The sequence below is a fragment of the Penaeus vannamei genome, chromosome 39 (assembly GCF_042767895.1).
Source record: "Penaeus vannamei isolate JL-2024 chromosome 39, ASM4276789v1, whole genome shotgun sequence".
Taxonomy (NCBI): Eukaryota; Metazoa; Arthropoda; class Malacostraca; order Decapoda; family Penaeidae; genus Penaeus; species Penaeus vannamei.
The window spans coordinates 8,637,981-8,647,980 of NC_091587.1; the positions used below are offsets into that span (position 1 = coordinate 8,637,981).

The window sequence follows — 10,000 nt, forward strand, 5'->3', positions numbered from 1 at the left end:
AGAAAATACGCAGCAGAAGAAGAAGAAAACAAGAAAATACATACAAGAAGAATAAGAAGAAGGAAAAGAAGAAAGATGACAAGACAAGACAGTAGTGGAAAGAGGGGAGGAGCGAAAGAAGGAATAAGGACAGGAGAGGCCAAAGACGAACGGAAACACAAAGCCGAAGCCAAAGTCAAGATGGCCGCGACTTTGACCTAGGTGTCCCCTTACCCTGCTGTGACGTCATCGCGAGCTAACAAGCAGTTAACGACGCAATTACGGAAGTCGTTAATGAGGAAGGGATGAAGAATGAAAAAGAAAGAAAATTTTTTAAATAAGAACAACAGCAACAAAAAACACACAAAATGTGGGAGAAGATCAGGAAAGGATAGAGGGAAAGGAGAAATAAAGAATACAGAATAAAAAAAAGAAAAAAAGAAAAAAGAAGACGAAAAAAAACAGAAAAAATGGGAGTCTTTAATAAGGAAGGGATAAAGAATGAAAAGAAAAGAAAAAAAGAAACATAGAAGAAAAAGGAAGGAAAGAGGGATGGGAGGAATAAAGAATAAAAAGAAAGAAAGAAAGAACAGTAACAACAAAACACAAAAAAGTGGGAGAAGAAAAAGGAAGAAAAGGGGAATGAAAAAGGAGGAAAATCGAAGAAAGGAGGGAAAGGAAAGAAAGGCGAGAAAAAGATAAAACAAAATGAAGGAAGAAAGACAAAGAAAGAATAAAAAATAAAAATAATAAAAACAAACAAATTAAGACAAACAAAGACACCAAGCAACAAACAAACAAAACATGATAATGATGTTTAAATACACAATAATGATGGACCATAATAACACCAACATACCACAACCGCTTTTACACCAAGTCAAAAACGAAATTAGTGGAGATGTGGCAACGGCGCTTTTTATAATTAAATAATGATAGTGGAAGAGGAACCGAGCCATAAAAAATAACCAGGTACAAGGGAGTAAATAAATATATAATTGGCTTTGACAGTACACGAAAATACGTTTATAAGTGAAGTATTTTTTCCCTTGACAAATATGATACCTCTGTCTTGCTTATGACACTAATTAATCTACAAGAAACAGCTACTGTATCTTTATCTATCTGTCTGTCTATCTATCTATTTATCTATCCATATATCTATCTACCTATAATATATATATATATATATATATATATATATATATATATATATATATATATATATATATATATATATATATATATATATATATATATAGATAGATAGATAGATATATAGATATGTATGTATTTTTTTTAAGAAAATGCAAGTTAAAGAAACTGATATGCGATGATTAAATAAATTTTAATTTCTCTATTTATTTCACTTTTCATCCATCCATTACACTCATTTAGCTAATTACCTATTCCTCTACCTTAATCAACTCAATCATTCATTCATGTATCCATCTATTCAATTGTTAATTCATGCATCTATATATTTCTTTCTTTATCTATATATTCATTTATCAATTACTTTATTTACTTATTCTGTTCTCGTGCTTTCTCGTATTAAGCAATCAGGGAATGAAAATGGTTGGATGACAAAGGCAGGTTCTGCGGGAGGAGGAGGAGGAGGAGGAGGAGGAGGAGGAGGAGGAGGAGGAGGAGGAGGAGGAGGAGGAGGAGGAGGAGGAGGAAGAAGAAGAAGAAGAAGAAGAAGAAGAAGAAGAAGAAGAAGAAGAAGAAGAAGAAGAAGAAGAGGAGCAAGAGGAAAAGGAGGAGGAGCAAGACGAAGAAGAGGGGGAGGAGAGGAGGAAAAAGAAGAAGAAGAAGAAGAAGAAGAAGAAGAAGAAGAGGAGTGGGAGGGAAGTTACCAGGCGGATGTGGAAATAGGAAGGGAAGGAGGGAGGATAGGAGTGGAGGTAGTGGAAAGAGGGTTGGAGCGAAAGAAGGAAGAAGAAAAGGGGGGATTATCCGTCGCAAATTGAAATAGGAAGAGAAGGAGGGAGAGAGGGAGGATAGGAGTGGAAATAGTGGAAAGAGAGAAGGAGAGAAAGAAAGAAAGAGGAAAGGTAGAAATAGGAAGAGAAGAGAGGAAGGAGAGGAATCTGGAATGATAGAAGAGGAGGGAAAGAGAGAAGGAAGACGGGAACGGAGGCAGGGAAAGAGAAGGCGCCTCCTCCATAGAAGTTCCAAGAGACAGCTTTTGCCGAAGAAAGCGTTAGAAAGGGCCGAAAGAAGATGAGAAATCGGCAAATCGGGCCTTCGACTTCCCTTGGATGTAAACAAAAGCGATTGCCCTTGGAGGAGGAGGAGGAGGAGGAGGAGGAGGAGGAGGAGGAGGAGGAGGAGGAGAAGAAGAAGATGAAGATGAAGATGAAGATGAAGAAGAAGAAGAAGGAGGAGGAGAAGAAGAAGAAAAGAAGAAAAAAAAAGCTTTTCCAAAACCAAGCCGACTGTCCCTGGAATAAAAAAAAATAAAATAAAAAAAAATAAAAAAGCAGAGGAGTGACCTTGGAATATCCTTCAAGGCCAAAAAGCATTTGCAAACCCCAGCGACTGACCTTTCCATTCTGGTGGGTGTGCGAGGCGGCGAGGAAGGCGCCGTGGTAACCCGCGTGGGACTGCAGGAAGCTGGAGGTAGTGGGCGGGGCTAGCGAGGGGGCGTAGGCGTGCGTCTGGGCGTGGCCGTAGAGCCCCGTGGGCGTGGAATGGCTATTGGCGACCCCGAAGCTGAAGGTCGGGTCGCGGGCGGGCACCGTCGCCGAGAGGCTGGCGTGCCCGGGGCCCGGCGAGAGGGCGTGCGTGGGCGTGGGCGCGGGCGTGCTGGCATGGGTGTGGGCGTGGGTCGAGGCGGGGGGCAGGGTGTGGGCGGAGGAGGGGGGGTCGGGTGGCGCCCATGTCTCCTCGATCCTCAGCTGGATGCAGGCGAGCGAGGCGGCCTCCTCCTTGCTGCAGGCCAACTCGCCGCTCACCACCAGGTGCTGCAGCTGCAAGGGAAGGGCGGCGTCATTGCGAGGGCAGGCGAGCACGAGGACTTTTTGCTGCAAAGTCATGTTGCAACCAAGGCATGTTATTATGGATTCATGTTGCAACCAAACCATGTTGCTATGTATTCATGCTGCATCTAGGACAAGTTAATATTGATTTATGTTGCAAAAATGGATTCGTTGCAACCAAACCATGTTACTATGGATTCATGCTGCAACTATGGCAAGTTAAAATGGATTCATGTTGCAATTAAGACATGTTATTATGGATTCATGTTGCAACTAAACCAATGTTACTATGTATTCATGTTGCAACTTAGGCATGTTACTGTGGATTGATGTTGCATCTAAACCATGTTACTACAGACTCATGTTGACAAAAAAATATGTTATAAAATCGTTGCGTTTTCATTTCTTCCTGAAACTCACATAATGCTATGAGAATAAAATCCATCATCAAAAATCCATCGCTGTAAAGGCAATTTATTCATCACAAACACACAAAAACAAACAAACAAACAGGCACACATACACACTCACTCACAAATAAACAAACACACACGCACAAACAAACAGACACAAACGCACACACACTCACAAACAGACACAAACAAACAAACGGACAGACAGACACAAACTCACTCACAAACAAACAAACGGACAGACAGACGCACACACACTCACAAACAAACAAACGGACAGACAGACACACTCACAGACTCAAACTCACAAACAAACACACACACACGAAGCGCCGCCAGAAGAAGCACCCCCCCCCAACCCCACCCCCGGCCGACTTCGTGACTCCAGCAAACATCTCATGACCCCAAGAGACCAATGTCAACTGCCCCCTCCCCCCCCCCCCCCCCCCCCCCTCCCCCCTCGCGGTTTATCCGGATTATCGCTCATGACGGAATCGGTTAATTTAATCATGGAGGCGATTGGACCTTCTCTTGTAATCGAGGAAAGTACCGGTGTATGTATACAAACACAATCATGCAGACATACAAATATTGTATACGCACACTTACACACAACATACATACACACACACACACACAATATACATACACACACACATACAACACACGCACACACACATACATAAACACACATACATACATACATACATACTTACACACAACATATACACACACAACACACGCACATACACATACATAAACACACATACATACACACTTACACACATATATATCATATACATACGCACTCGGGGACAGAGTGACGTGGTTGGTAGATTTATGTGTTGCTTGTAAGTATCTCCCCGACTAAATCACTCCCCGCCCCCTTCAAGTTACACCTTAGCCAGCAGATGAGTGGCTTTTCGGCTAAATTTTGTCTGTCTGTCTGTTCTCTCTCCCCTTCCTCACCCCTACCTTCCTTCCCTTCTCTTCTCATCCCTCCCTCACCCCTTCCCTCCCTTTCTCCCTTCTTCACTCCCCCTTCCCTTCCCACCCCTCCCTATCTCACCCCTTTTTCCTGTGCCTCCCTCCCCCCTTCCTTCTCCTCCTACCCATCCATCCCTCCCTCCATCATCCCTTCCTTCCATCCCTCTCTCCTTCCCCCTTCCCCTCCCACACCTCCCTCCTCCTCCCTCCCTCCCTCATCCCTTCCCTTCCCACCCCTCTCTCCTCCACCCATCCCTTCCTCCCTCTCCCTCTCCCTCTCCCTCTCCCTCTCTCACCCTCTTCACCTCCAAGACAGAGAGAATGTGGAAGTCGCGGTCACACGGTCGCCCGCAAGATGCAATCGGCCTGCAACAGCTGGTGCATTAAGGTAGGGGTAAAGTGCATTGCAAAGCGTCGCTCAGAGAAGTGGTTTTCCAACGATGCAATCACTTCTGCAAGCACCAGGCTGATTGCTTGACTGCGTAATAATGTTGATCGGAATAATTATAAAAATGATGGTGTGGGTGGTGGTGGTGTGGGTGGTGGTGGTGGTGGTGGTGGTGTGGGTGGTGATGATAATGATGATGGTGGTGGTAATGATAATGATAATGATAATGATGATGATGGTGATGGTAATGATAACGATAATGATGATGATGATGGCAGTGGTAGTGATGATGATGATGAAGATAATATGGTGATGATAATGATGGTGGCGGTGATGCTTTTGATGATGGTGGTGGTGATGATGATTTTGATGATGATGGTGACGATGTTGATGGTGATAAAGGATTATTATATGGTTATCATAATAATTAAATTGAAGTTATTAATTAAACGACCCAATGAGGCTACACATTCCCACAGCACAACTTCAGACGTCATGTCAATATCTCTGCGGACTTGTTAAACAGAAATAATAATAAACAAACAAAAATAAAATGGAGACCCCCGTGATGGCAAGCGAGTTCCCAACAAATCAAGTGATAAACAAAAATAAAAAGCACAAACAAAGATGATCTGTGCTGCGGAGATGAACAAAAACACTAACAAAGACAAATATAAACATGACCTTGCCAAACTGTTGACAACATAATAGAGCAACAAAAAAGAAAGATAAAAAATACAGAAAAAAATGAGACCACCTACACGCTGAACCCTTCTCCCCTAAAAAAAATGAAAAGAAAAGAAAGAAAAGAAAAGAAAAGAAAAGAAAAAAGAAAAAGAAGAGAAAAAGAAGATGGAGAAAAGAAAAAAATAAACAAACAAACACAAACACAGCGCCACTCACAACTCTTCCCCCTCCCCCCCCCCCCCCACCATCCCCTCGAGGACCTATGGGAACCAGCGCAAGGACACCCCAGCATTCCTGACGCCAAGGAAGGACCCGCCTCTCGCAGCCCTCCTTGTGCTCGCCTTCAACATGTCAACAACCTGTTTGCCTTAAAAGGAAACACACACAGGCGCGCGAAAGGAGGAGCGCCCGACCCCTCACTCTCTCTCCTCTCTGCCTCTTCTTTCTCTCTCTCTCTCCTCTCTGTCTCTTCTTTCTCTCTCTCTCTCTGGCAGTCTCTCTATCTCTCCCATCACTTCCCTCCTTCATCCATCCCCCTCTCTCTTATCTTTCACTTCGTTATTTTTTCACCTCTCTCCTTCACCATTCCTTTCCTTCTCCCTCTCTCCTCCACCCCTCCACCTCTTCTCCCCCCACCTCCACCTCTTCTCCCCCACCCCTCCCCTTTCCCCTTTCCCCCCCTCCCCCATCCCCCCTCTCTCCTCCACCCCTCTACCACCCCTCCCCTTCCCCCTCTCTCCTCCACCCCTCTACCACCCCTCCCCTTCCCCCTCTCTCCTCCACCCCTCTACCACCCCTCCCCCTCCCTTTCCCCCTCTCTCCCCCTCCCCCTCCCCCCACCCACCAACACAATAGCTTACGGTTACCAAACACTCGATTCGGTTTCGCTGCGGCAGAGGCAACCCGAGAAGAGGGAATCGTAAGGAGGTGAGTAGATAGGAAAAATAGGGGGTGGGGGGGGGGAGAAGAAGAGGAAAAGAAGAAAAGGAGGAGGATAGAAGAAGGAATATGGGGGAGAAAATGAAGAAAAAGAAGAAGAGGATAGAAGAAGAAGAAGAAGAAAAACAAAGAAGAACAGTAGGAGGATAGAAGAAAAAATGAAGAGTAGGAGGATAGAAGAAAAAAGAAGAGTAGGAAGATAGAAGAAGAAGGAGTGGAAAAGACAGAAGAAGAAGAGAAAGACAATAAGGAGAATAAGAGGAAAATAATTGATAAGAAGAAGGAGAGGAGCAACTGAAGGAAGAAGGAGAGAATAGGAAGGAGAAAGGGTGAATAGAAGATAAATATGGGACAGGAAGAAGAGAAAAGACGCGAGATGGAAGGAGAGGGAGAGGCGAAAAGGAGGAAGAGGAATGGGGCGAATCGAAAGAAGAAAACAGCAAACGAAGATAAAGATGAAGAAAAAGGTAATGAAGAGAAAATCGAGTGAAAGAAGAAGAGGAATAGAAGAATAGAAGATGAGAAATGGAGGAGAGACGAAAAGGAGACGAGGAACAAAGCGAATATATGGAAGAGGTGTATGGAAGAAGAGAAGAAACAGGAGAAAGAAGTAAAAACGAGAAGGTTCTCTGCCAAAAAATACAGGTCAATGTTGAGGTGAAGAGAGAGAGATAGAGGAAAAAAGTTTAAGAAAAAGAGAAAGAAAAAACAATAAGTTATAAAAAGAAAGAAAAAGAAGAAAAAAGAGAAGACAAAACATACCCAAAAATAGACGCAACAAAGAACGAAAGAACAAAAAAAAGAAGAAAAAAAATCAAAAACAACCCCATTCCTTGCGCCCCCCCCCTCCTAAAAAAGAACAAACGCCCAGAATACACGCCCACCCCCGTTCAACTTGGCACCTCCCACAGCACGCATCCACTCCTACCCCTCCCCCCATCCCCCACCCCTCCTGCCACAGACACAGGTGCAATAACAGTGCAATAACAACTTTTTTTTTCTTTTTTTCGTCTCCGTCACCTAGGCTCTTCTCACTTCCGGTCGCGACGTGTGATGCAGAAAATTGCAAGGTGTAAAAGGTGGGTGGGGTGGATGGGGTGGGGTGGGGTGGGGGGTTACGGAAGAGAAGGAGGAATAGAAGAAACAAGAGGAGGGAAAGAAGGAGGAATAGCAGAAACATGAAGAGGAGGAGGAGGAGGAGGAGGAAGAAAGATGGAGGAGGAAGAAGAGAAGAAATAAGAGGAGGAGGAGGAGGAGGAAGAAGAAGAAGAAGAAAGGGAAGAGGAGGAGGAAAAAGAGAAGAAAGAGGGAGGAGGAGGGGGAAGAGAAGAAAGAGGGAGGAAGAAGAGAAGAAAGAAGGGGAGAGAGGAAGAAGAGAAGAAAGAGGGGTAGGAAGAAGAGAAAAAATAAGCAGAGGAGGAAGAGAAGAAATAAGAAGAGGAGGAAGAGAAGAAAGAGGGAGGAGGAGGAGGAAGAGAAGAAAGAGGGAGGAGGAGGAAAAAGAGAAGGAAGAGGGATAGGAAGAAGAGAAGAAAGAGGAGGGGAAGGAAATGGAGAAGAAAAGGGTGTTTTGAAGGTCACAAGAGACTCATTTTCATCTACTTATTGTTTCGTTTCAAGGACACGTCGCATATAAAAGACGACTGTTCCTATCATTTAGGATATTAGGTCTCAGATTTATGGCGAGGGACAATGGAAATGTTTTCAGTACACTTTATAGGAACAAATATCATCATTGTTATCATCATTATCATTATTTTTACCATTATCATCATTAGACTGTTATAAGGGGGAGGGGGCAGGGGGGGAAGGAAGGAGGGGGGAAGGAGGGAAGGAAAGAGAGAGAGAGAGATGGACAAACAGATATATATATATATAGAGAGAGAGAGGAAGAAACAGAGAGAAAGAAGGAAAGAACAAGAAAAAGAGATTGAGAAAGAAAGAGACTGACAGACAGACAAATACAGACAGACAGACAGACAGCAACAGCACCATAGCAAAAGCGAACGAGACAGCGCTTCGATACACCATTAAGCGACATGAGTTTTGTGTAAAGAGATTTAAAGCTGGAGTCATTTTGCTCTCGCTGGCACTTGCACTTGACACAAGGGCCAGAGAGAGTGCCAGAAGGGAAAGGAAAAAAACACGCATAAAAAAGAAATATACAATAAAATGAGATAAAAGTTGAAGTAAAAGCAAAACAGGGTCTGTCATTTGTGTCATGACAGTTGGCACTTCCCTTACCCTTCCTCACCCCTTGACACTCCTTTCTGGCACCCTCCCCCCTTCAGCTTTCACCCCCTCTTTTGGAATCCTTGTCCCCCTACTTTATTGGCACCCCCCCCTTTTAAACCCCTTTTTTGGTACCCTCAACCCTCTTTGGCATCCCCCCTTCTAAATTCCCTTTTGGCACCAAGCTAATCTCAACCTCCTTTTGGCAACCCCTTCTTCCCTAACCCCCCCCCCCATCCTTTTGGCACCTTCGACACCCTCCCTTCAACTCCCTTTATCCCCTTAACTCCCTCCTCCATTCCCCCCTTTGGCACCGTCCCCCCTCCATTCAACCTCTTTCCCCCTCAGGCCCCCTTTCGCACCCTCACCCCCCTTCCCTTCGCCCCTATTGGCACTCCTACCCTATAAATCCCCTATGGGCACCCTTTCTTCCTGACCCCCTTTGGTCCCTTTCTTGACTCAAGCCCCTCCTCCTCCAACCTCTTTTCCCTCTTCCCCTTTCCCCCTTTCTCCTCTACCCTTTGGCACCCCTCTCCCCCTTCCCCCTAAACCCCCTTTGACATCCCTCTTTCCCCCTTCCTCCTCTACCCTTTGGCAGCCCTTCCCCTTCCCATATTTCCCCTACCCATCCCCCCTCTGGTCCCTTTCTTCACTCAACCCCCTTCCTTCAACCCCTTTCGGCACCCGTTCATCCCTAAACCCCCTTTGGCACCCCTTCCCCCCTCCTCCCTTGGGCACCCCGTCCCCCTTTTTCCCTCCCCCCTTTGGCACCCCTTTCCCCTTCCGCCCTCCCCCTCCTCCCTAGGGCACCCCTTTCCCCTTCCGCCCTCCCCCTTTGGCACCCCTTTCCCTTCCTCCCCCCTTTGGCACCCCTTTCCCCTTCCTCCCCCCTTTGGCACCCCTTTCCCCTTCCGCCCTCCCCCCTCCTCCCTAGGGCACCCCTTCCCCCTTCCTCCCTCCCCCCTTTGGCACCCCTTTCCCCTTTTTCCCCCTTTGGCACCCCTTTCCCCCTTCTTCCCCCCCCTTTGGCACCCCTTTCCCCCTTCCTCCCCCCTTTAGCACCCCTTTCCCCCTTCCGCCCTCCCCCCTTTGGCACCCCTTTCCCCTCCCTCCCCCCTTGGGCACACCTTTCCCCTTCCTCCCCCCTTTGGCACCCCTTTCCCCTTCCGCCCTCCCCCCTCCTCCCTAGGGCACCCCTTCCCCCCTTCCTCCCTCCCCCCTTTGGCACCCCTTTCCCCTTTTCCCCCCTTTGGCACCCCTTTCCCCCTTCTTCCCCCCCCTTTGGCACCCCTTTCCCCCTTCCTCCCCCCTTTAGCACCCCTTTCCCCCTTCCGCCCTCCCCCCTTTGGCACCCCTTTCCCCTCCCTCCTCCCTAGGGCACCCCTTCCCCC

The 10,000-nt window shown here is 46.5% G+C and overlaps 1 protein-coding gene across 1 annotated transcript in view; it reads right to left on the minus strand.

Moving 5' to 3' along the window:
• The window catches only part of LOC113816314 (1-phosphatidylinositol 4,5-bisphosphate phosphodiesterase epsilon-1-like), a gene marked incomplete in the record, with an annotated part of 183,850 nt that overhangs the window by 78,710 nt on the left and 95,140 nt on the right, over window positions 1-10,000 (minus strand). The window contains 1 exon segment of the mRNA XM_070117039.1: window positions 2,529-2,954. Coding sequence (XP_069973140.1) covers window positions 2,529-2,954 — 426 coding nt within the window.